Source organism: Marmota monax, unplaced genomic scaffold (assembly GCF_021218885.2).
Source record: "Marmota monax isolate L192 unplaced genomic scaffold, Marmota_monax_Labrador192_F-V1.1 WCK01_AAM20220418_F8-fsc00668, whole genome shotgun sequence".
Classification (NCBI taxonomy): domain Eukaryota; kingdom Metazoa; phylum Chordata; class Mammalia; order Rodentia; family Sciuridae; genus Marmota; species Marmota monax.
Window position 1 is genome coordinate 143,845 of NW_026693315.1, and position 27,476 is coordinate 171,320.

Genomic DNA, 27,476 nt, shown 5'->3' on the forward strand with positions numbered 1-27,476 from the left:
CCTTAAACTTCAAATGAGAGGAAAGCGGACATCTAGCAGCCACAGTTCTGAGTAGTTTACCTTCATCAATGTTTTTAATCTTCAAAACGAATCCTAAGAAACCAATCCGATTTTCCCCACTTTGCAGATTAGGAAAATGAAGGAACACATTAAACTTCCCCGGAGTGTTGCGGTGCTAATACACTCGAGGTGTAAGGTGAAGTCCAAACGCATCCTGGCCACGAGGGCTGCACTGACTGCATTCACTGAGACGCAAGATTTTTAATCGCTGGCGCTAAACCCGAGGCACCTGCGTTTCGGGGCGCAGACCCTCCCTACGTGTCCCGGGGCCTGGAAGACTAAGGGACGGGAACCGGGCGTTTCTCCTACCCCACACCCGCCCACCCCCTGGCCAACGTTGTGTCTGCGGGGGCCCCGCCGCTCCGAGCGCCCACCACGAGCGAAGGCCGGCGGGGAGAAGCGCCCGCTGCGCGGCCCGCGGGGGACAGGCCCGGAAGCCCCTCTCCGCCCCGGCACGTAACAGAGCCGAGCGCCGGCCAAGGGCGTGTCGGCGCTGGGCGGCAGAGAGCGCCGGGGCGCCGCCGGAGAAGGCCGAGAAGGGCCCTGAAAGAGCAGGTGGGCCAGCGAGAATGGCACTGGCACCAGCCCTGCTTCGCCGCACCCCAACGACGGCCCCGAACCCCTGCCGCGGCACCCCCGGACTCCGCCGAAGCCGCCGTGCCCGCCCCTGGAGCCGCAGGGTCCGCAGCGCGCCGACGGGACGCACGTGGGCGGAGTCAAGAGCCGGAAATGCCCCTAGCGGTGGACCTTCCCGGGAAACCCGCCGGCCGGAACTGTCTGGAGACCCCGCCCCCAAGCGGAACCCCCAGTTGCTGAGCAACCGGAGCCGGCGCCGACGACTGGCTCTGCGCTACCCCGAGCAAGTCGAGTGCAGCTCCCGCCTCCTGCTCCGGCAGCCTCGCGTCGCGCCCACCTCCCGGCCCGCCGCCGCTCCTCGCCTCGTGGAATTCCTGCTCTTGGCACTACCCGCAACTCTCTGGCTCTGTCGCCTCCCTAACGCCCACCTGCTTCACCGAAAGCCGGGCAGCTCGACCCCGGACATGACCTCCGCGCTGACTGACCGCACCTCCGGGGCCATGGGCACCTACACCTACACCAGCAGGCCCCGGGTCCTGCCCTGCCAGCGCCGCCGTTACCGGGACAACCTGTTGCAGCCGTGAGTGACCAAACCAGCCCCTGTCCGATCACCACTTTCGCCCTGGCAAAAGCTGTCCGTGCTTTCGTTTGCACTCTGCCAAAATAAAATTTCTGAGTAACTCCCGTGGTGTGAAGCAGTGAAGCCGAAAGGGACGTGTGTGGACTCTCTTAGTTTACTTTAGTGACTCTAGTTGCTGACACGATCCATAACACGAATACGAATTTCCCTATTTCCCAAACTAATGCTTGTTGAGTCAGTCATGTACCAGACACTTCACTGGGGAAGTGAAGTGAAACATTTTTTGGATGCACAGTGCTGTGAAGTTGGTTTCATAACTTCATTATGCAAATGAGGAAACTGAGGTATAAGGGTGACAAACACGATAGCATTTACAAAATCCTTCCCACACCAGTCTTTGGGCAGGACTTAGGTTGTCTTTATATGCAGAACTGCAAATTTATGATGAATTTTTGCAAATATTCAAACAACCGTACATAGAAGAGACCATAAACTTATGGTTCTATTAAAATTGTTTACATAAGCCTCAAATTTTGGAATCAGCAGAACTTCACACAAATGCAGGCTGCATGGAAGCAGGAATCTGCATCTTTTGTTTATCTAGGACTATTCCTAGCACTAGTAAGCACTCAGTACAAACCGTGAATGCACTATTGAGCATCAGCAATGCAACTCTTGATACTTATTTCATACCCTGAGTCTAAATTTATAATTATCTTTTTTAGGACAAAGATTTCAGTAAAGATTGCTATCACTTAAGAGAAAAATTAAGACAGAAAACATTAATTTGAAGGGAGATATAGATGTTATATAAGGATTCAATATAAAAATGACTCCAAGAACACTTTCTGGTGAATTTAACTGATTTCTCACAAATCATTACTAGTAAATCAAACCAATAAATTAGGACTGAGAGTCAATGTTGGTTTATTAGGGATTATTTTTTATAATTAGTTGATTTATATATTGAAGTAATATGTATCAAAGTAATGCAGAAAGCACAGTAAAATTTTAATTTCATGTAAGTAGTTGCTTTCAGATCTTAATCATTGATATCCTTGTGGATAAGGCTGACATGATATCCTTATGAATAAAATATTGAGAAAGTGTCCAGAAGAATATTGTTAGCTAAATTTGCTGGTGAATGACAAAATGACGATATTTGAAAAGAGTATGCTATTATGTCACTCTGTCTCTATTCCATAAAATCTTTAGTCCTATTTTGTTCAAAATTTTATGTTGAACTAGGCAATTCGTTCAGTTTTCCAGATGACACATAGCTGAAATGGATATCTTAATAGGCTTGAAGTGAGTTAAGGTTACAAATTATCCAACTGGGTTTATAACTGGGTTGAAACCAAAATATGAAACTTAATTGGATAGGTTTAAAGTTCTGTTTCTTGGGACTTCATGAGACTAACCAAATGCTGACAAAGACAAGTGGGCAGTAAACAAGTGTTAGTGCAATGATTACAACAAGAGAGAAACACAGCATGCAGTGAGAACATACAAGAGGGTCCCTAGCTAGGGGAAGAAGGACATGTCTATAGAGAGACAAGAAGAGCCTTTTTGAGAATATGACATTAAAGTTAAGATCTGAAGATAGGAAAGGATGGGGACAAGAGGAAGGGGAGGGATAGTTTCCAGGAAGAAGAAACAGCATGTATAGAACCCCTCATAGGAAATGAGTCCGGTTTGTTTGAGGACCTTATAAAGTCAATGTGACCAGGGAAGAAACAGACCTATAGGAGAGCAACAGGAGCTAGATACACCACATTCAGGCTTGGTCTTTGTTTTAGTTAGCTTTTTCATCTCTGTAAATACCTGACATGAACTTAGAGGAGGAAAAGTTTAATTGGGGCTTACAGTTTCAGAGGCCTCAGTTCATAGATGATTCAGAGTCCATTGCTCTAGGCCCAGAGTAAAGCAGCTCATCATGGAGGAACAGCCCCGTGGAGGAAAGCTGCTCCCCTCATGTCAGGGTCAGGAAGTAGGGCGGAGGGAGGAGCCATGTGGAAGATGCATCCTTCCAGGGCATACCCCTAGAGACTTATGTCCTCCAGCCAGACCCCATCTGCCTATAGTTACCACCCAGTCCATTCAAACTAAGATGGACTTACTAGGTTACAACTCTCACCATTCAGTCATTTCACCTCTGGATATTTCTGCATTAACAGAGGAATTTTGAGGGGACACCTAATACCTAAAACCCTAACATTCTGCCTCTTATTCCCAAAAGCTCATATCCGTCTCACAGTACAAAATGCATTTAGTTCATCTCCAATTGTTCCACAGTCTTAACAGTTTTAGCATTGCCCAAGAGTCCACCTCCAAAGTCTCATCTGAAACTCAGGGCAAACTCTTTGTTGTGAGCCCCTGCAAAAATCAAGAGAAAGTTACATATATCCATGTACAGTGTAACAGTGCAAACATTCCTACCCCAAAAGGGAGGAATAGGATCATAGAAAGGCCAAAACAGGACCAAAACCCAGCTGGGTGAACAGGTCCAATAACTCCACATACAGCATCTAGGACACATGGCTATGATATTTTATTTCCAAAGGGGTTAAGTATCCCCCCTGCTCCTTTGGCCTTGCCAGTTGAAGGGCACATGGGCTTTCTTTTAGCCTGGATCTCTGCAGCCAACAGCTTTTCTCCACAGATGGTCCATGTTATTGGAACTCTTAATTCCCAAGATTTCCATTCCAGCTTCATCTTCACAGCTTCATGTGTTGCCCTCTCAGGAGTGGCCCACAAGGACCCTAACGCTGATACACTTTGCCTGGCCTCCTGGGCCTTCCTTTGAAATTCCCATGGAAGCTTCCGTGACCCCCTAACTCCAGCAACTGCATTCCTGCAGAACCTATACCATGTGAATGATGCTGAAATCTGTCACCAGCTCACACAGTACCTACACCACCAGGAAGAATGGCTGCAGTGACCTCTGAGTGCCTGTGCAGTTCATCATGGTGAAACAGTTTCCCAAGACCCCTTATATGAGCAGGGCACGCCCATGATCTCTGAAAAGAATTTTCCCTCCTGTGCCCAGGAGCCTGTTGTGGGTATGGGTGAGCAAATTTCTGAGATGCTCTTTCCTATTATCTTGTGTAAAGTACTTGGCATCTCTTTAGGGACTATAATATCTTCATTAAGCACAGCTTTCTTGGCCCCAGCTTTACTCATACTTTTCTGGCCTAACAAGTTTTTAAAACACTTCAGCCCTGCTTTCTGCTCCTTATTCTCACAGTAAATCTGACGAAAATCTGCTGGCAACATCCAGCAGATGTTGTGCTGAATGCTGTGCTGCCTTGAAATTTCCTGCACCAGATTAATTAGCCCATCACTTTTAAATTCAGCCTCACACAAAGTCTAAAAACATGGGCAAAATGTAATCAAGTTCTTTGCCAGAGTATAATATCTAGTCCAGTTAGTTCCCAATGGAGTCGTCATTTCCATCTGAAACCTCATGGGCACAGTCCGCATTCTGTCACCATTCTGGTCTTCTGAGCTTACACTAGAATCACCCATTAAACTCTGCTTATAGCATTCTAAAGCTCTTTCAACTTGCATCTCTAAACTTTTCAAAATTTCTCCTGCAAATCATTTCCAAAGGCTTCTGAACCATATGGCCAAATTAGTCACAGCAACAACTCACTTCTCAGTACCAATTTCTGTTTTAGTTAGCTTTTTCATAGCTGGGACCAAAATATGTGACATGAATGACTTAGAGGAGGAAAAGTTTATTTGGGGTTCATGGCTTCAGAAGTCTTAGTCCAAGACAGCTAAATCCATTGCTCTGGGCCTGAGGAGAGGCAGCCTGTCAGGCAGGAAGGGCCCAATGGAGGAGAGCTGCTCAACTCATGGTGGAGACAAGAAGCAAAGAGCAGAGAGCTAAAGAGGCCACAGCAAAGAGGGACCCTTCCAGGGCATGCCCATAGTGGCCCACCTCCAGCCCTGTCACAATTGCAGTTACTACCCAGTCCATTCAAACTAGGATGGACTTATTAGATTACAACTCTTACAGTTCAGTCATTTCACCGCTGAATGTTCCTACAGAAACACAGGCACGTCAAAACCATAACAGTCTTTATTTTAGTTATATTATAGGCTATTGGAAGGAGAGGGAGAGAGAGAGAAAAGAGAGCACATGTTTTCCATTTAAAATTATCTTTATTGATGGTTTTTAATTTATAAAAGTAATATATGTTTCTTGAAGCAAATGAAAAAATAAAAATACAGATAAATAAAAACAGTTAATCATCTCCTGCCTGCCTCTACTCCTGTTTCCCTGCTTTAACCAAACCTAACAGTCTTTTTTCTTCTTTTTGTACACACATAAATGAGCACATATGTATATATGGAAGAGGCTTTATTTCTGAAATAAAGTCATACCAGCATATATTATTATGCAATTGGCCTTTCCCATTATTCAACAATTTCTAATTCCTTTTTCCCCCTATTTTATCTGCCCTATTTTCTTATGTATACATGCACATACATATTTAATTATATATAAATGGACTCACACTCATGCTTGAGGGCATTATTAGGACAATCTGATACCTCACCCCACTTCCCTTGCAGCCTGCTCACTCACCCCTACCCCAAGGTAAACCATGTTAACAACTATGTAAATTCTTTGGGACTTTGCTCCTTCCCTGAAAGAGTGGCCAGCCGAGCTGAAGTAACACTCAAGTAATTTACAAGTTGGAAAGGAAGAGTTGTGAGCTAAAAATAAAGTTAGCATATTGGTCATAACAGAAACTGCCAATGGAGGAGGTCATCTAAGGACAAGAGAAAGCAGAGCCTGATGAAATCCTCCAGACCAGAAAGAGCTGCAAACAAAGGTTGAAAAAGAGCAGCCAGAGAAGAAATAGGACATCATTTAAAGAACTTCTGATGAAAATACCCACTGTGTATTCATATTTCTTACTAGTGATCATTCCGACCCCTGAGATTAAAATTGTATTAATTTTAAACCATACCTTTTAAAAATATCTTTAGGTTAAAAGAATAATGAGAAATTGGACTTTTTTTAAAATCCAAAATTTTTTTTTTAACAGAGAGAGAATTTTTTTTTTTTTTAATATTTATTTTTCAGTTTTCGGCGGACACAACATCTTTGTTTGTATGTGGTGCTGAGGATCGAACCCGGGCCGCACGCACTCCAGGCGAGCGTGCTACCGCTTGAGCCACATCCTCAGCCCCCAAATTCTTTTATACATGTAACTTTTCAGTCCTCAAATCAAACTTTTTTTAGTTCTTCAGAGCAGGCTCTTTTTCAGATGGGCCATTTTCACATTTGATAAGTAGTCTTACAGATTTACAACTGAAGCTAGCTCTGCCATTTACTAGCAAGGTGACCTTGGGCAGATTCCTTTCTGTTTCCTCTCCTGTCAGATAGAATCATAGTTCCCAACTTGAAGCTTATTGTGAGCAATAAATAAAATAGTACGTATGAAAGAATCAGGCATATAGTAAGCTCTATATAAATGGCAGCCATTTGTCTCCTTTTTTATGGGCCATAGTAAAACAGAAATCTGTTTTCTTAAAATGTTTTTATCTTAGTCTAAATACTGTTGACAGTGAATTTATTTCATAGACATCAACACTCTATTAAAATACTTATTTAGAATTTGCTGTTTTACAGAGAAGAAGAACCTATGCGGTATGGAAACATAATGTATGACAGAAGGGTGATCCGAGGCAACACTTACGCACTTCACACAGGGCCGCTGGTAAGCACAATTTGTGTATTGTAACTCAGAGCTCTCAAACTGTGCTGAAGGACAGGTAGCACACTGGAGATGACATTGGAAACAATCAGTGAATTCAAAGACAAATAAACAGATATTACCCAGTTTAACAACAAAGAGAAAACATACTCCAAAAAGAAAGGCAGCCCTTAAATTTGTTGTTTTTGTTGTTGTTGTTGGTAGGTTGGTTTTTGAGATGGGGTTTTACTGTGCTATGCCAGATGGTCTTGAATTCCTGGGCTCACATGATCTTCTTGCTTCAGTCACCTGAATGTTGGCATTACTGGTATGTGCCACAGCACCTGGCTGAATCTGGAGTCTTCATTGGTGCTGGGGATTGAACCCAGAGCCTCACATGTGCTAGGCAAGCACTGTACCCCTGAGCTACACCAAGCATTTCAAGGAGATTTTTTTTTCAGTCCTGAGGCTTAGACCAGGACCTCGCACGCACGTGCTGAGAACATGCTACACAGTGAGCTTCGTTCCCAGCCCCTGAATTTGGATGTTTTTTTGTTTTGTTTTTGTTACCCAGGGGGGTGCTCTACCACTGAGCTGCATCCCCAGTCCTTTTTAGTTTTTATTGAGTCAGAGACAGGGCCTTGCTAAATTGCCCAGACTGGCCTGAAATTTGGGTTTCCCTGATCTCAGCACCCCACCCAGTAGCTAGGAATGATCCCCATACTCAGTTAGATGGGGGATTCAAAGCAAAACCCAGGCTCTTCACACTCCAAAGCTCCTCTGCCTGAGATAGGGATGGTCTTGTGTGTGTGTGTGTGTGTGTGTGTGTATGATAAATATTTGTAACAAAATTTATCATTCTAACCATTTAAAGTGCAAACTAAGTGCTATTAACTACCATCACAGAATTTCGCAAGCTATCACATCACTATTATTTTTTAGACCAGAATTTATTATATGCTATTGCATTTAGATAATGAAATACAAAATTATATAGAGAACGTTCTGCTGACATTTTATTATGTATTGAGTTTATATAGCAGGGGAAATAAAAGGTTTATTTTATAACTTAAAAGAAAGAAAGAAAGAGAGAGAACCTTTGGGATCTGAAGAATGATTTAAAAAAAAAAAACTACATTCATGTTGTCAAATTTCTAGGAGAGGAGGAACAGTGTGGGATGAAAAAATGTTGGAAGTTAAAATGCTTGAAAACTCCACAAATTTAACAAAATGCCTACAGATACAAAAAGCTAAGTGAGCCTCAGTGATAAGCCCAAAGAAATTGACACATCAAATTTCTGAAAACTGAAACAAAAACTCTTGGGAGGAATGGCATGTTGACTAAAGAGGAACACTGGTTGAATGACACTGCAGTTTCCATCTGGACATGGAGGCCAGAGGGAGTGACACAGTATTTTTCAATCCTGAGAGCAGAGGACTACCAAGCCCCAATTCTAATCCAGTGAAAATATTCTTAGCCAAGACATTCTTAGATGAAGGACTAAAAATTTGTCATAAGCCGACCTACCCTTAAAGAATATCTACAGGAATTTCCCTAACAGAAAAGAAATGGTTACAGCAGGAGGCTTGGGACTTCTGAAGGGAAGAAGGAACAAAATTGTAGGTAAAAATAGGGGTAAATGTAACAATTTCTTTCTTATGATTTTTAAAATTATGTTTGATGGTTCAAGCAGAATTATAACATTAACTGATGCAGTGCTTAAAATACATAGATGAAATATTTAAGATGATTACCTTTTTAATTATATATAATTATATTTTAAAGTGGGGATAATAAAAGGATTTTAAATGGGGGTAGTAAAGGGAAGTAAGGTTTCTATACTTCACTTGAAGTCGTAAAATGTTGATAGACTTATATGTTACACATGTATTGTAATACCTGGAAGAGTCATTAAAAAATACACAGATATACATTTAAAATTTTTCCAAATAAATCAAAATGGAATTATAAAAATGTTTACATGTTCGAATGATACTCTGAGTTTCTCTATCAATTTAGCATCCACCAGACACACAAGATCCACCTGCATGAGTCTCTTTGGACAGCCTCACCATCAAGGTTGGACTGCAGGCACAGCTTCAGTGACACAACCACAAATGAAAGTTTAAAACCCCTGGAAAGTCAGCACTGTATGTCTGTACACACAGAGGGAAAGAGAAAGAGAAAGGGCCCTTATACCTATACTTCCTTTTTGATCTCCCTCAGTAGTGAAGATTGAACCCAGGGACACTACCACTAAGCTACATCCCCAGACCCCTTTTTAAATCGTTGCCCAGGATTACCCCAAACTTGCAATCCTCCTGCCTCCGTCTCCCAAGTAGCTGGAATACAGGCTTATACCACCATGCCTAGCAGGCCAGTGCCTTTATGGGGTCCAGGGCATTATCCAAACAGTTTTCCCAGGGGGAGCTTTAATTAATCAGTTTAGAGCATTTTAGTTGATGGGTTTAAGCCACTAATTCCTGTAGGTCATGCTGTGACTAAGAGCTGGTCACTTTAAATTCAGGGCAAATGTTTGAATGGTCTGTTTAAGTAAAGCAGCAGGAAAGCAGGGAGTCTCCCTTCCCTTGCCAGCTAGACAGGAGAGATGCCTCTAAGTTTATCTCTAGTCACTGGATGGAACCATTCAGGTAGGGTATAATGTTAGACATTGTACCAAGGTTTGTCACTGGACAGGGGTCCAAGGAGGGCCCTCCAAGTGGACAGTGAGAGGTAAATTGGGCATGGACAGGTTCTTGTGCCACTGAAATTAATTTCAGGACACATGGAAAACAAGGCACAAGCAAATGTTTATTAAAAGACAGCAAAGCAAAGATAAACAGACCCCAACACACACCAGCAGCAGGTGCAGGTGCTCCTTGACTCACAGAGGATAGAAGGCTAATGACACAACCAGGGTCCAGTCCCCTGACTACATATAGGATTTTTCTAGGAAGAAAAGTACAGGTTCCCAGGCAAGCTTTTGTGAAAATTGAATCTTATCTCAATCAGTTCATACTTGAGGTTCACAATGTCTCTTCGTGGTTAAGCAGTCTAGCCATAAATCAATTCTGGGAACATTGTATAGGTCCTTGAATCTGGTGACATTTAAATAGATTGTTTTTGTTCTAGTTGATCTGGTACAAGAATATGCTGGAGGTTTTGTCTACTTAACTAAAGAGACAAGCATGACTGGTCATGCTCATAAATGTGGCTCTCCCTCCCTCCTCTAAAGGTCTCTTCTCTCTCCCTGAGAGTTCATCTATCTCAGGGTGATTGAGCACTGCTTCAGGTATAAGAAAATTATAATTAAAACGGGGCACCAATTCATTCCTGGATTTTGGCAAACACATACACAAAAAAAAATTTGGATGCCAAGGCAAAATAAAATTATATGTACTCACCATGCCCACAGGAAGGCAGGAAAAAGAATATACAGAAATGACGGTGAGGTTGTAGCTCATTGGTAGAGTGCTTGTCTCACATGTGCAAAGTCCTAGTTGTGATCCCCAGCCCTGCAAATAAAATAAAGTTGCATACAATTTCTGTGTGTGGCTTTTGTCCTGGGAGCTTAAGCATTCAGACCTTTTGTCCGCCCAGGGACGCCAATTGCTTGGTTGCTCGTGGCTAAAACACTCAGGGGTCACTCCAGGGGAACTGGGCTGATTGGGCTGCGCAAAATAACCACACAAGGACAGAAATACCTTTTCCTTTGGGGTTGCTCCTCTGACCTTAAGGGTCTGCAGAAAGAGAGAGAACATGCTGACCCCTTTTATTGAGGAGAAGCTATTCAAATGAGGCAAAGGGTCAGGTTTCAGGGGGCTGAGTCTAGCTAGCTTCAAGATGTCTGCTGTCAACAGGTTGACTGACATCTAGGTAGACCACACCCAAGGGCACAGTAAGATAAGGGATCACACAAAAAGCATTTCCATGAAACATTCTATCCCAAACAGGGCAAGGGGTAATATTACAAAGGAACAGCAGGTGAGCTTAGCTCCACCCATGGGGCTGTAGGATGACACGCCCATGCACGAAGACACTGTCCCAAGAACCCAAGAAAGGTGGGGCAGTCTAGTGGCATTTCTGCTACCCAACCCTCAATCACTCAGCCAGGAAGTGACTCAGTCACATGCGAGGTTGGTCTCCCACATCTGTATGAATAGTGAGGCCTATGTTCATTAAAAGAGAGATGAAAAACAAGAACAAACAGAAAACAAAAAGTAAGATGGCAGACTAAGCCCTAATATATCAGTAATTACTTTAAATGTAAATAGTCTAAATAATTAAAAGATAAAAGTTGGCAGAGGGAAAAAATAGTGACCTACCTATATCGGTCTGTAAGAATTATCATTTCAATTCTGACGTTTTAAGTTGACTGAAGGCAAAAGGATGGAAGATACATCATGAAAACATGAATTTTGAAAAGGTAGTTTGAAGAATCATAGAAAAGAAATTAAAAACAGGTACAAAAGACAAAAGGAAAGACAAGAAAGTAAAACTTAACTCTAGAAACTTTGTGCTGAAGTCCTTCAGGTTTTGGACCATCATTCCTAAGCCAGTTCTGTTGCTTGTTGCTCCCTTGCCCAAATTTCCCCAAAATCTTCACTCACGATCTTAGTTACTGGAAATTCACCTGTTTATGAAAATTGCCCTGTGTGCTGTAAATTAGTCCACTAATACATGTATTTTAAAACAGATTGGGCAAAAGGAGACATTTATGATATCTATGATATATGACACTTTCTAATGTTATCTACTAACCAGATAATAGAGACCACATCAGCCTAACATCCTCAGAATTGCCAGACCGCCATGAATCATCTTGTGATACCAGACTGATGTCATCCCAACATAACCTCCCAAGTTCCTAGAACCAAGTCTCCTTTAAAATAAGAGACTAAGAACCTCTAGATGGTTTGCGTTCTCTCTTGAAACTGTCTCTGCTTTCATAATAAATCTGTGTGTCTCTAACTGATGTGTTCTTAAATTCATTTCTGTGATTTTGTCAAGAACCCTACTCATCCTGAATTGTGGTCCCCCTCTCCAGGAACTCCTCAGACCTCCTCTGGTGATAGTTGTGGCTATATTAGCATCAGAGAAAGCATACTTCAGAGCAAACAAGACTATGAAAGACAAAGACATTATAGAATGATAAAAGGAACACAATTAAACCAAGATGATGTAGCAGTCCTAAATTTGGATGTCTCAAAACAAGATGTATGTTTGAAATACATTCAGTAAAAACTAATAGAACTGAAAAGAGAAATACAGATATCCACAATTTTAGTTTCTCTTAGAAAAAAAACAGCAAGATTATTGGAGATTGGCCAATATCATCAACCAATCAACAGGTCATAGCAGTCAGGAAGATGTTCTGTAAATGTGAACAGCAGAATATGAATGGCTCTCAAGCACCCGGCAATAGCTGCATGACATATCTACCATATGCCCCATGAACACCTGTGAGAGAACTAAAATCACACAGAGTATGCTTCTCTGACCATAACAGAAAAACTAGAAATCAGAAACAGAAGATAACAGGAAGATGCTTAAAAACAGGAAAACAACCAGAAAGTAAAACAGATTTCTGAATAATCCATAGGTTAAAGAAGAATGTCAAAGGAAAATTTAAAAGAACACTTATAACTGAAAAAAATATAGCACATCAAAATTTATGGGATGGAGGCAAAACAGTGCCAAGAGGGAAAGAAGAAAGGCTTTGAATCAATAATTAAGTTCCTACCTCAATAAACTAGATAAAAAGAACAAAATAAACCCAGAGTAGGAGAAGGAGGAAAATAAAAGATAAAAGCCAAAATCATAAACAACAGTGAAAAATCAGTGAAACCAAAGTTGGTTCTCTGAAAAGATCAATAACATTGATGAACCTCTAAAGACTGACAGGAGAGAAAACATAAATTGCAAATATTAATAATGAATATCAGAGGATGTAACTACAGGTACTGTAGCCTTTAAAAGATTGAAAGGATGATAATGGTATTCAAAAGTGCTTTTGTCTACTATCTCCTCTCATGCTCAACACAGTGCTTTACTTCTGTGGCCCCAAATGTTACTGGAATTGAATATCCATACTGCCCACTGCTCTGAGTGACCAAAGATTTGGGAGCAGAAGTTGGTGGAAAGAATTCTTTTTATTGAAAGCTGGCCCTGAAGAAAATAGAGGGGGCTTTTTGTCTCAAGTCTCTATCTTAGAGGGCTTCAAAGCACAAAGACCTTTTATAGGAGAAAAAGCGGTACAGCAAGACAATGGACAAGAAATCCATACCTCTCTAGAGGAGCAGGTCTCCTTTTCTTCCTTCCCAGAATTTAGCAACAATGGACCTTGACCTCCTGGGATCAGCACCTGCATTTTCTTTTCAGACAGCCATATTACTTTTCTGCAAGTTAATCCATATGCTTTACCCATAGTGGATAATACAACAAATACTGTGTACCATGGAACTGAAGAAGGGGGCAGTGCGTTACAGAGGCCTTTCTTTAGAATTTAGAATACCAGAGAAAGGGATGGGACATTAAGGATTAGGTAGGCCAATAATTCTAAGAACAGCTTCCCCAGTGAGCTGTTGTTACACAGATATGTCTGGGGTGGATGGGTGTGGATTTCTACACACATCAACCACGTAATTCTCCACATTTTGCAGAGTGTCCTCTACTTCCACCAAATTCCAAAACTATCCCTCTGAGGATTGCATCAGATTCAACAGGTTAAGGCTCAGTCCCACAGGGCGGCCTCCCCTTCAAATGCCAATCTCAAGCACAGGTTGTGGCCTGTACTTCTGACCAATTGCTATGAATTAAGATTCCCCTGACCCTCTCCTTGAGTTTGATTAATTTGTTATTGCCACTCAAAACTCAGAGAATCAGAAACTCAGAGAATCACTCTGTTACACTTACTGGTTTATTATAAAGGGTATTGCAAAGGATACAGTTGAGCAGCCTGACTGGAAGAGATTCACAGGGCAAGGTGCATGAGAAGGGGTACAGAGCTTCCATACCCTCTCCTGTGTGCCACTGTCCTGGAACCTCACTTGTTCAGCTATCAGGAAGCCCATCTGAACCCTGCTCCCTTGGGGTTTTATGGATGCTTCATTATGTAGGTATGACTGATTACATCATGGGGCATTGGTGATCTATTTAACCTTCAGCCTCTCTCTTCTTCCCTGGGATTGAAGGGTGAAGCAGAAAGTTCCAACACTCTAATGCCACATTGGTCTTTCTGGTGACCAACGCCATCCTGAAGCTATTTAGGGACCTTTATTCACCACCCATTTCATTAGCATACAAAAGATATTCTTATCACTCCAGAAATTCCAAAGGTTTAGGAGTTATATGCCAAAAAATGAAGATAAAAGACCAAATATATTATTTTAAATGAACCACAGTATTACAAATACAAACAAATATACACATGTAAATTCAGCAACATAGATGAAAAGGGCCAGTTCCTCAAACTACAAAATTCACTAACGTGAAATAGAACTTCTGAATTCTCATAACTCCTAAAGAAACAATTTCATATTTAAAAACAATTTCATATCTAAAAAGAAAAAAGAAATCTTCAGGTCCAGATAGTCTCACTAGAGAATTCTTCCAAGCATTGAAAGAAGAATTAGCAACAATTCTAAACAATCTCTTCCAGGAAATAAGAGAGAAAGGAACATTTCTCAACTTGTTCTATGAGGCCAGCGTTATTGTCACAGGAGAGTAGAGAGATGAAGTTCCAAACCTTTGGCCTTGCGTCCCAACAAAAGAAAGTTTAAAGTCAGACATGAAAAGCAAAGCAAGAGAATTCTATTATGAGTGAAAGTAAAGTCTGGCTCAAACAGAGAATGACTGTGGGAGAGAATGGGTTGTCTCCAGGCAGAGAACAAGGAAGGAAACAGGCTACTTCCAAATTTATTGCTGTTTGGTGTTTGCCAGGAGAACGGGGTTCCACCGCCTGCAGTCTATACCAATCACATTTTTGACTCCTCCCACCTGGGAGTTTTTGACATTGGTCCTCATGGGAATGGTCATGGTTACCATCCCATTCAGGGGGGTCTTCATCTACAAGTCAATCCTATGTCAGTGCTGATGCTGGGTTCAATGACTGGGTAGACTTAGCGCCCCTGAGCTTTAATGAAATTTCCCTTTGAAATACACAAGAAACCTATGGCATAAATCCTAACTTTACAGTGACTTCAGTAGAACCTGTTGGAGTTAGTCTCAATGATCTTTCTTGATAATTTCTTAACTGGCTCCTTTTGTTTCTACCTGTTTATTCTCAGTATTAGTGTACCCATTGTTGTTCTATAAGTTACTTAATTGTTTATTAAAGGCAATTCAAGTAAACCCTGTGATCCTGCTAGGTTCTTGGTTCACAATTCACTGCTCATTACTACTACCTAAAATTATCACCCTGTTACCTAAAACAAATAAAGACAATACAGGACAAATAAAGAAAAAAGAGAGCCATGTTACCACTGGAGGTGCCGAACTGCTGGGAGCAATTAATCCACTTGTTCACCTGGAGAGACTTCATTTGGACTTAGAATGTTTTCTTTGTGAGCTAATGAAATTTTTAAGGAAATTCTGTTCAAACGAAATTTAGATTTTAAAAAATCATAATGCTTTTCAGTTTCTTAACCATACATTAAAATTTATTGTAACAAGAATAGTTAAATCAGTTTTATGGAGCACCCAAGGAAAGGTGTGTTATTCCACAGGATTCTGCACCCATTTGTTCTAGTTAGCAGGCAGACTTGGAAGGTCCTTTTGTGCTTTGTCAGATACCTTTTTTGAAAGGTGTATTACTCAACAAAGTAACAATAAAAATCTTCATTATCAAGTCACTGATAATCAAGAAGCACTATTATGGGATGCATGCTTTTTATACTATGCAGAAATCACTTTCATTTTTTGGTTTGGTTTGGTTTGACTTGGTACTGTGTATTGATTCAGAAGTGCTCCACCACTGAACTACATACATCTCCAGCTCCCCACACCACCCCACACCACCCTCACCTTTTTTTTTTCTTTGCAAAATAGGGTCTTGCTAAATTGCTCAAGCTGCCCTTGAACTTAGAAGCATCCTGCCTCAGCCTAGGAATCACTTTTGGAATGCCTTGAGAGGTGTTTTCTAACTTTTAGAAGCCTTTTCTTTCTCTCCCAGTCTGGGCAGACTGATCCTCTAGAGCTTCAGAGAGCACAGGCAGCTAAAAGGAGGGCTCTTGCCAGGAAACGAGCCCAAGAGCAGCTCAGACCACGGACACCAGAACCTGTGGAAGGCAGGAAGCACGTGAATGTGCAGACAGGTATGTGACCATGCCATTGACACCAGGGCTCCTTTGTTCACTTAGCGGTCTGTGTCAGTTCATTTTTACTTGGTCTTTATATCACGTATGTATCTTCTGTGCTCACCAGTCCTTCCCAATCAGATGTAAGGAAGCCCATTCGTTAAGCAAAGACATATCTGTACTATTATCATATTGGACATGGGTGGAAGTGTGGGTTGGGATTTTTTTAAGACAAAAAGGGGATGGGTTGTGGCTCAGTGGTGGAGTGCTTGCCTTGCATGTGTGAGGCACTGGATTCGATCCTCAGCACAACATAAAAATAAATAAATAAATTAAAGATATGGTGTCCATCTATAACTAAAAATTTTTTTTTAAAGTTTTATGATCAAACTAATTCTCTCTTAGCCCTTTTCACATATTTTATTTTAACCTGTGATTATTTCTCTTAGCCCAACATGAATCACAGTTCTTTTCGTGAGGAATTAATACTATAGGACAGCAATGTAGTCCTGCTTGGCCTTTTATCTATCTTTTGAGAAGACGAAGCCCACTCATATCTGATCCTCTGCCTTCCATACCAGCCTCTTTTGCTGTCTCCTTCTTTTCTCCCTTCACTTTTCATTGCCTCCAGAGCCACACAGGTCTTCTGAGGCAGGTGCCAGGATTTTCTACTTGTCTCACTGTTACCTGGACCCAGAGGATTTGGCTGTCAACAGTATCTTGGTGATCTGACAGTACCTGGCATCTTCCTTGGGCTAATGTGACTTCTTAAAGATTCATCTTGTACCCTGCCAAAATGGGGAGCAGATTCATTCAGATTGTTTTTGTAGTAAAGATTAAAGGAAGAGATCCATTCACACTTTTCCCCCTACCTCCAAGCCAAATCTGGCCTAGATTTGAACCAGTGATCAGTCAATATAGTCTAGATTCTATGGTAGCAGAGATAAGGTGTTGGTTTGTACCACCAAAATATTAAGTGATATAATAGCCCCTTTTCCTCAGGGACTACACAAGTCCCATACCTGTGGATCTCCTCTATTATTGCAGAGATTCCATATGACAGTAATTATGATTCCTTTTACATATGAAGAAACTGAGGATCCAGAAGATATATCTTGGCTAGGTCCTGTGTTCTGGCTAGTGCTCATGTGCTTCACATGGTACCGCATTGTCCCTGTTTCATATAAGTTATTTCTAACTTAAAATTTGTTTTCATACATGTGTTTGTAATCTGTAGGATAGAGAACATTAAATAACATGGTGATTTGATTCATGATTTATAATATCTTGGAATTTTCAAATCTTTATACATCGACTGTGTAGGAACTCAGTTGCACCTACACTTTATCAACACACCATCCCCTATTACACTTTGCATCTTATACACACCTGTGGTCTCATATTCTTCAATTCCATTACCTAGTACTTGTAAGTAGTCCAGCCTTACTGACTCTATGATCTTCCAGATACATAAAACTCTTAATCCAGTGTGTAAATCAAAGCCCACATTGGCACTTTCATTCCAGGACTTATTTTCTAAACCATTTAATTCTGTTTTGAAGGAGATAAAGTTTCAAATATATATGTATGCTTGAAATATACCAGAATTTCAAATTTAGTGTATATGGTATTCTTCTTAGAATTGTACCTTGAAGAAATTGCTGATCGTGTAATAGAAGTTGATATGGAATGCCAAACAGATGCGTTTTTGGACAAACCACCGACACCACTCTTCATTCCTGCCAAGACTGGCAGGGATGTGGCCACCCAAATACTAGAAGGAGAGGTACAGTATATTCTTTCAGCTTCCCTCTAACATCTTATAAATGATATAAATTTAGGTTTAGGTAAGGCATAACATAGACCAGAACCACTTTCACATTAAGAAGGATTCTGCTTTTTGGATTGCTCTCCCAGATGTGTCTAAAATAGTTTGTCCTATAAGTACCCAGAAATATTTTTAAATAATATATTCTGACTTATCCTCTTATCAGAAATAAAATCATCAGAAATATTTTAGAATATTTATAATTTGGTTTCATTTTTTTATATATGTGCTTAATGTATGTACTTAAGACAGATTTGCACCAAATAAGGAAGACGAATATTCCCGATAGAAGAGATTCTACTCTTAACTTGTGGATTATATACATTTTAAGAAGATACTCTCCGTGTTTAGAAGAGTCTTAATTACATTTTCACATCAATGTGGAATGCATAAGTAGACCAGTTTATGATACTGAAGAAAAGAAGGCAATGATTATATGCATAAATGAGATTTAAGACTTGAAGGAACTTGAAAGAACTGTCACTGACAGTGGGAAATAAATAAGTCTTCAGAAGCTACAGAGGAGGGTGTTTTTGCCTCCAAACCCTAAACATTAATTACTTAAAATATTCATATTCTTGTTCCTTTGTTCATCAGTTTTAATGAAAAACAGCCAGGAAAAAATGAGCAGGAAAGGCAAAGAATAAGGACAGGATAGAATATTCCCTTTGGCTCCAGGACAGAATATTTCCTTTTGGCTTTGATCTTAAAGTTACTGAGTATCAGGGTTTACATTGATGAATGTATACTTTTTTCATAATTTGACTTACTAGATTTTTGCCTATTAGCACAATGCTGTGTACCTTAAGGGTTATTCTGAGAATTAGAAATCACAAGTACCAGCACTCTGGCACACGGACAGCATGACAATAATACCCTGTTGTTAATATTTTTTTATATTTTCATGATGCATTTAGTTAGTAACTACAGTTTTGTTTACTTTTTGTGTGTGTGTGTGTGTGTGTGTATGTTTAAGCTTTTTGACTTTGACCTTGAAGTTAAACCAATGTTAGAAGTTTTGGTGGGGAAGACAATTGAGCAGGCCCTTCTGGAAGTGATGGAAGAAGAAGAGTTGGCCAACCTGCAGGCCAGTCAGCATGCATATGAAGAAATACGGAATGTGGAACTGGCCGAAGTTCAGCGACTGGAAGAGCAAGAGAGACGACACCGAGAAGAAAAAGTATGGAATTCTATTTTTCTTTGTTAGCCAGTTGTGTGTGTGTGTGTGTGTGTGTGTGTGTGTACTAAAGCAAGGGCCCAAGGGCCTTGCACATGTTAGGTGCATCCTCTACCACTGTGCTATGCCCCCAGCCACTCTTAATCTTTTGACTCTTTAATGTATTATGTTCAAAATTACATGTGGCATGTTACAAAGCTAAAGACATTTAAATATATTTTTAAAAAATCTATAGTATTTGTTGCTCAGGTCTTTCCTTGAGATCATAAATATTTCTTGAACTGACATTTTAAAATTTCAGTTTACATAAATGTATCTAAATTGAGATTCTAGAAGTTCCCAAATTAATTGAAAGTTCATAAATTAAATGTGTCTGAACTGGAAGGTACTCTTAAATATCAGGAGTCAGAAAGATATTGATTTACCGTAAGTCGATGAATTCTGGGTCTTTTTCTCAGTGGTCAGTCCTTCTCTGTATCCCCAGGGATATTCCAGAATTACTTGGATCCTTACTGAATATTTTGCAAATTATAACTTTAATAAAAGAAATTCTACAACCCAGTTTTTTAAAATGTACCAATAGCCTGCTATTAGGTAACTCTAGATTTAGTAATCTTTACGTGTCTGTCCGATTCTGACAATAATTTTATACTTATGAACACCTTCTATTGTATATTAATGAACAAATTAAAAAGCAGTGCCCGAGTACCTAAACCAGTTAAAATAACTTCCCAAAGGGCCCAGTTTACGATGAAGAGCAGTTTGTTGGGAAATTCTTCTCAGTAGTTAATCAGCTGGACCTCAAGTTTTCCTCCAAAATGCATAATTGCTAACAGAGCACACAGTTTATGGTAAGGATCGTGCAAATGCAAAACTTTTCTTATAAATAAAATAACACTGACAGAAAAAACCTTTATGGAATTAATTAGTGAAATCTTTCTCAAAAATTTTTATTTATTATTAGGAAGTATATTATGGAAAAATCAAGAACATAAATCATCTAGATCTATAATTGCTGAAACTTTGGAAATAAACTTAATTAGAAAACATATTATTGCTCCCACTCCCACCTGGGAGTAGAGAAGTGTGTTCGCTGGTTTTACAGATGGTATATGATCTAAAGGAAGTAACAACAAAAAAAAGAGGCTTTCAAGTTCAGAACATTTTAGCTTTGTGGATTGAATTTTTACACAAGTTTATTCATTGATCTATGATATTTAATTTAAAATTATAAGCAATTATAATTTTCCTGTCAGTGTTATTCTATAATACTAATTAAAAATATAGCCAGGTGTGAGGCATGGTGGCACACACCTGTAATCCCAGCAGCTCAGGAGGCTGAGGCAGGAGGATCACAAGTTCAAAGCCAGCCTCAGAAACTTAGTGAGGCCCTAAACAACTTAATGAGACCCTGCCTCAAAATAAAAAATAAAAAGGGCTGAGGATGTGGTTCAGTGGTTAAGTGCCCCTGGGTTCAATCCCTGGTATCAAAAGAAGAAAGAAAAAGAAATATAGCCAGGTACTATGTAATCCAAGCAACTGGGGAGGGCTGAGACTGAGGATTACAAGTTTTAGGCCAGCCTCGTCAACTTAATGAGACACTGTCTCAAAGTAAAAAATAAAAAGGGCTGGGGATATAGCTCAGTTGTAGAGTCCCATTGGGTTCAATCCCCAGTACTATAAAAAATTAATATCATTTTGATAGCATCTGTACAGTCAAGCAAGTTTATTGTTTTGTTAGCTTTCATGCTATGACCTAAATATTTGGCAAGAACAACTTAGAGCAGGAAAAGTTTATTTTGGGCTCGGCGTTTCAGAGGCTTAATCTGTAGTCAGTAGACCTCATGGCACTGAGGTGGTGGAACATGGCTGAAAGGTGGGGGGGAGGAAAGCTGCTCAGCTCCTGGTGGCCAGAAGCAGGAGAGAGATCAAGGGGTTGGGGAGGGAATGTCCCCAGGGACCCACTCCTCAGAGTAAGTCTCACTGGGCCAGAGTTCCACCCAGCACAGGAGCCCTTCCAAATTAGGATGGATTGATTAGGCCACAGATCTTATAATGTGATCATTTTACCTCCAAATATTTCTGCGTTAACACAGGAAATCTGGGGGGCATCTCATAGCCAAACCAGAACCATCATGAAATTATTTTACTTGAATAAAATAATCATAATCAGGAAATGAGTTTTACTCCGTCTTTCATATCTTTCTGAACTCAGTACCCACTAGTTGAAACTCATTAAAATCTTGATGAAAGATCTTTAATAGATACCCTGCTGTCCACTTTTTGGTAAGTCCAAATTCTTTCACTTATTGATTTCACTAAATTCAATGTCTCGGGAAGACAGAATGCCTAAATAACCATCTTTGATGATGTTTTTCTCTTGACAGGAACGTCGTAAGCAGCAGCAGTGGGAAATAATAAACAAACATAACGAGACAGCACAAAAGATTTCTGCCCGTGCATTTGCACAGCGTTATCTGGCCGACCTTCTCCCATCTGTTTTTGGCAGTCTCAGGGATAGCGGCTACTTTTATGATCCTATCGAGAGAGGTTTGTGAAGATTTTTGTTAGATTAACTCTGTTTTAATAAGCATCCTCTTAATGGTTCAAGTTTATTTCATGCCCATTTTTTATTTTGAATTAGGATCTATTTCTGAAACAAAAATGTTAATTATAGTTGTTTTAAGTGAGCACTATTACTGATAAGAGGTGTATTATAGTACCAAGCAATTAAGTAAAATTATGTATCAAAAATTAAAATAAGCCATCTTAAAAAAGGTGTACTATAAAGATCTTTATTGTAGAGTGTTAGCACTTCTTTTTTTATATATTTATTTTTTAGTTATAGGTGGACACAATATCTTTATTTTATTTTTATGTGGTGCTGAAGATGGAACCCAGTGCCTCACGCATGCTAGGCGAGCGCTCTACTTCTGAGCCACAACCCCAGCCCTAGGACTTCTTTATTAAGAAGCAACATTGTATAGTAGAAATGTGGACTTGATGTCAAAAATTTAAATCCCAGGTTCATCATTAACTACCTCCATGACTTGAAATGAGGACCTTTCAGGAATAATATCATAAAGTATATGAAACTTTGTGTAAACTATAAAGCACTACATATGTGCAAATAGTTTTTATTATTAACTTTTTCCCAGCTGATTCCCTATTCCAATCAGAAACCCTTTGGGGGCCGCTACAGAAGACACCCTTTCATTTAATTAGGTGCTTGCATTGCACTGTGTTAGGTATTGGAGACAAAATAAAAAAGTAACAGGAACTCCAGTCTCTGGCTTTCAGAGCCTATAGTGTGTGGGCCATCTGTTAGCCTGTCCTCAGAGCCTACTGTCCTATACAGTCCTGCCTCCGAGAGATACGGCAGATATAATGGCCATTTCTCAGAAGTACAGATGGAAGCTCAGGAAAGATAAAGCCTTCTTCCTGGGAGCTTACTATGGCTCTCACACTGGCCTGGAACTCCAGCTCCAACCCACTGTTCTCTCTGTGCTGCCGTCCTACCGTTTGGGCTCATGTCAGGCCTCCTACTATTAGTCACAAAAAACAGTAGCTTTTTTTCCCTATCATGGGTTGCCGTAAACATTGGGTAAAATTTGCAAATGAAATTCATGCCTGAGATTTCAATTATTTATAATAGCAAATATAATAGTCTAACAAACTCTCCACTGTCATACTATTGAAAAATACCAATTAAATGCCTGCCTCCCAAAAAAGCTGTTTTCAAAGTTTAACATGCATATTATAATGGACCATATTTTTGAAATGCTTACACAGTATATTTCAATTTCAGTCAGAACAAACATATTATTAATGCAAACACCTGATTTCTTACCCATTTCTAGATGGCTGCCCTCTGACCTGCATCCTCTGAGTTCAATCAGCTTCCATTATGCCAGGAGTCTCAACTGGGGGCATTTGTTTTACTGGCAATGCTCAATCCCAGATGTGCATCACATTTCACTGGATTCTGCCAAAACCACATTTTCCTGTGCCTCCTTGATCTGTCTGACATTGCACCTATTAAGCAAAGTTTAAATTATGTGACTCCAAGTTTTTAAAATATAACTTCCACTTTGATAGAAAGGAAACTGACCAAAACATAGCCTTTGCAAAAGTTATGCTGTATAAGTCTATTTAATATTTTCTATTGAGAAAACAATGGTGATAAATCTGTTACATTAGGGGAAAAGCACTTTCTTCCTATTTATAATGATCCATAAGGCTGAGGAAGAACAGAGTTACTTTAGGTAGAGGGGAACAAAGAGAGGGGGAGGGGTTATGGGGTAGGATGGATAGTAAAATGAGTCAGACATTATTACCCTATGTACATATATAACTATAGGATTGGTGGGATTCTGCATCATGTACAACCAGAAGAATGAGAAATCATACTCCATCTATGTATGATGTATCAAAGTGCATTTTACTGTCATGTATAACTAATGAGAACAAATTTTTAAAATTTTTAAAATGACTTCATGAAATTTCCTTTTTACAGATATTGAAATAGGATTTCTCCCATGGCTAATGAATGAAGTTGAAAAAACCATGGAATATAGCATGGTGGGAAGAACAGTGCTTGACAGTAAGTTCTTTTATTGTTTTTATGAGTCATCTCTAAAATTTTCAGTGGACAAACAAATGAAAGAAATATTCTAATTTTATATTACTTAAACTTTAAATCTATTCATTATATTAACAAAGGCCCAATTTTTGCCCTTAAGTTTTTGTGTGTAATTTTATTAGTATTAATATCTCCTGTTGTCACTGTTTTATAAGTGGTGTTCTGTTAAAACAAGCAAAGAATATAACTCATATTCAGTATATAAAATGGTGAGGAAGTTAAGACTTTAAAGGTTATGATATAGGAAGGAGGGGCCTGGTGAATGTTTTATACTCATCAAAAATATAAAAATCATAATGACTTCTGAACTTTGCAGTGTTGATCCGGGAAGTGGTTGAAAGGAGACTGAATACTTATGAGCAGAAAGACAACAGATATCCTTCTCTAAGATCAGAGGGATTTTATGATCCTAGAGTAATGGGAGAAACCCTGGGGAGTTATGATCCAAACATACCACAGACCCAGGAGCCATTGCTGGGCACAGACTACCTACAAGGAACACAGTATGGAAGAAGGTCCTATTCCCAGGAAAGGAGGTTTATGGAAGAAGGAGTGCTCTTGGAGCCGGAGGAAGACACAGAAATGAGGAAAACCTTAGGGAAGGAAGACCCTTCAGCAGCAGGGGGAGCTTGGGAGCCATGAAGCAAGTCAACAATAACAATCAGGTAATGATGCACAGGCCCCTCGGGAACTAGAAATTACTTTGTATTTAGTCAACATGTCTTTTTGTCTAATGAACTGAGCAAGTGAATTGTGATAAAATAATAAAACAAGTAAAGATAACACTTTAACTCATTTATTTAATAGAATATTCAAAGGCTATATTGTAATCCTTGATTACTAGTTTCCCGTTACCACTATATGTATCGAAAGAATCTATTTTTCCTTAATCCTTCTAACTTGTGGGGGGTGGGGGGTAGTATGCTATCTAATGTGTAATATTAGATATCTAGATCATAGATTCTAACTACATATCAGTGCTTTCACCATTGAGTTTTTCCTTCTCTATAGGGAAACTATTTCACCCATTCTATGAAAGAATAACTAAATGTAGTGATACTGAAGACAAAAGTACTTCCTCCCTGCAAGAACAAAAACTCTCTCCCTATTTGTATTAAATTAAGCAGATCATTACCCTTTATATATTAGGGGATTCTCTGGGTGGGTGATATGTTCTCATCTGTCTTTTTTCTCATTCCTACTGTGAGAAAATTCAGGCAGCACCAATAAAGCAAAAGTCCTTGTTTACCCTTATGCAGTTCATTCCCCTCTCCAGAAGAAAACCACTGTTATTAGTTAGGTGAGTATCATTAAGGCCTTTTCCAAGTATTTATATACATCTATGTTATATACAAATTTATAGGTTGATTTTTCTTTTTATATATATATATATACATTAATACATGTAAATTGCTTATCTTTTAAACATTAATACATGTAAATTGCTTATCTTTTAAAAACAGGGTATGATGTTACATATTATGGCTGTTATAGGGAATTCACATTTGACTTTTTTATCTGAATTTGTTTAGAGAATTTGCCTGTGGTATTGAAAAATCACATATTATTTTATTTCCAAAATCTTGTTGATATAAAGCAATAAAGGTATTCTTCTGATCCTTTAAGTGGCCTACTTTTTAGAATATTTATTGCTATATTATCTGTAGTGATTTGAAATAATTTTGATTATTAAAATTATCAAGTAACTTTCAATTATTAACACATTTACTTCTTAAAATTTCTTAAATTAGGTACCAAGGATATAAATGTGGAGAGTGTACCCATTTCCCCAAATATCACTCTATCATTTAAGACCTCCACGGTCTTCCAGGGCATGTGTGATAGTGCTCACATTTTCACTTTCTAATGTTAGTGCAGTCGGCCAGTAGACATCAGTGGAGGGCCTGCCATGTCGGGAACTGGCAGGAGGCTGCAGGTGAAGTGGGTACCAGACCTGAATGCTACATGCACGTTTTTTACAGCCCAGCAGTGGAGCCAAACAAAATAAATGATATACATGGAGAACTCAAAGCTCACGAATTTTAAGTGATTTGCAGTAGGTGACTAGCCTAGAAAGTTAACAGGACTAACACTGTAATACAAATCTTCTTATCTGTAATCCAATGTACTTTCTTCTAACCAACCTGCTGTCCTTGTGAGGTACAAAGAATGATTTTAAATAAATTATTGCATTAATGGCATTTTAAAAATTGGAATGACACCTGTTATCTATTACTGGGATAGTTCCATCTTGTTAAACAGTGTTTATGCTGAGCGTGGTGATGCATGACTGTGATCCCAGAAACTCAGGAGGCTGAGGCAGGAGGATCACAAATTCAAGACCAACCTTGCTCAGCAACTTAGCAAGACCTTGTCTCAAAATAAAAATAAAAAGAACTAAGAATGTAGCTTAGGGGTAAAAACACCCCAGGTTCAATCCTTAATATGAAAGGAAGGAAGAAGAAGGAAAAAAGTTTTATGATCATTCTAAAATTTATAAGATACTAATTATTTTTTTTTAATTTTTGGTACTAGGAATTGAACCCAGGGGCAGTTAACCACTGAGCCACATCCCCATCCTTTTTTTAAAAAAAATATTTTTTATTTAGAGACAAGGTCTCGCTGAGTCGCTTAGGCCTTGTTAAGTTGCTGAGGCTGGCTTTACACTTGCAATCCTCCTGCCTCAGTCTCTGGAGTCACTGGGATTATAGATGTGTGCCACAGTGCCCAGCTATAAAATATTAATTTTGGCAAGAAGATTAAATAAGGGTTGTCACTAATTATTATTATTACTTATTTTAAAAAATCTACAACCAATTTTTGGAAACCTTAAAATGGATTTGAGACTGATATCCTCTATGATTCTAATTATTCTTTATAATTATCCGGTCGACTAAACATTTTTCAGATATTTGCTAAGCATCTAAATCTATGTTCCGTACTTCCATAAATTAATTCAATTTATTAAATATGTAGAAATCTGTAGACCCCACATTGAAACTGATTAAACAAAAATAATTGGAAGATTAAGGTATTGCCGTGTGAGAAAACTCCGAGAAACTGGTTTTATATTATTTGGAAAAAAGAATATTAAATGGAAATTTTGAATTTTCTTAAAATTTATGAAGAATTTCTTCAGGCACATGAAGAATTTATGATAAATTATAAGGCAATATGCCTAAGTTTCCTGTGTCTAGAAGACTTTTGGTAACCGCAAGCAACTTTGCAAATGAGTTGGATGTATAAAAATCTTCAAATTGCAATTGGGTTTGCCTACATTCACTAACATTCTTCTCATGAATTCTATTCCTTTCCATTGTTTAAACTAACCTTAAGCTGACAGAAGCTAAATAATAAAATGAATAATGTAATAAATACATATATTGTAATTCTTGCCATATTTGCCTATCACTAAAATAGATGAAAGAAGCAGAATGTCATCTTCTCTGACACAGGCATCATTGCATTTGAGCCATCTGAGGGTTGTTGACAGGGCCTGTGGAGTCCTCTGAGCAGCACAGGGTGGAGATTGAAAGCATGAACTGAAAGCCAGATCTGCAAGGAGACAGTCTTCACAGAGAAGGTGGTTTGCCATTCTCAAA

The 27,476-nt window shown here is 39.3% G+C and overlaps 1 protein-coding gene across 1 annotated transcript; it reads left to right on the forward strand.

Moving 5' to 3' along the window:
- The first annotated feature begins 866 nt into the window (after window positions 1-866).
- On the forward strand, window positions 867-25,499 carry Rsph3 (radial spoke head 3). The gene is made up of 8 exons (XM_046456644.2): window positions 867-1,216; window positions 6,867-6,954; window positions 16,104-16,245; window positions 17,868-18,013; window positions 19,032-19,235; window positions 21,620-21,782; window positions 23,749-23,835; window positions 24,191-25,499. The coding sequence occupies exons 1-8, from the start codon at window positions 1,101-1,103 to the stop codon at window positions 24,514-24,516; spliced, it is 1,272 nt and encodes a 423-aa protein (XP_046312600.1). The 5' UTR covers window positions 867-1,100; the 3' UTR covers window positions 24,517-25,499.
- Window positions 25,500-27,476: the final 1,977 nt, after the last annotated feature.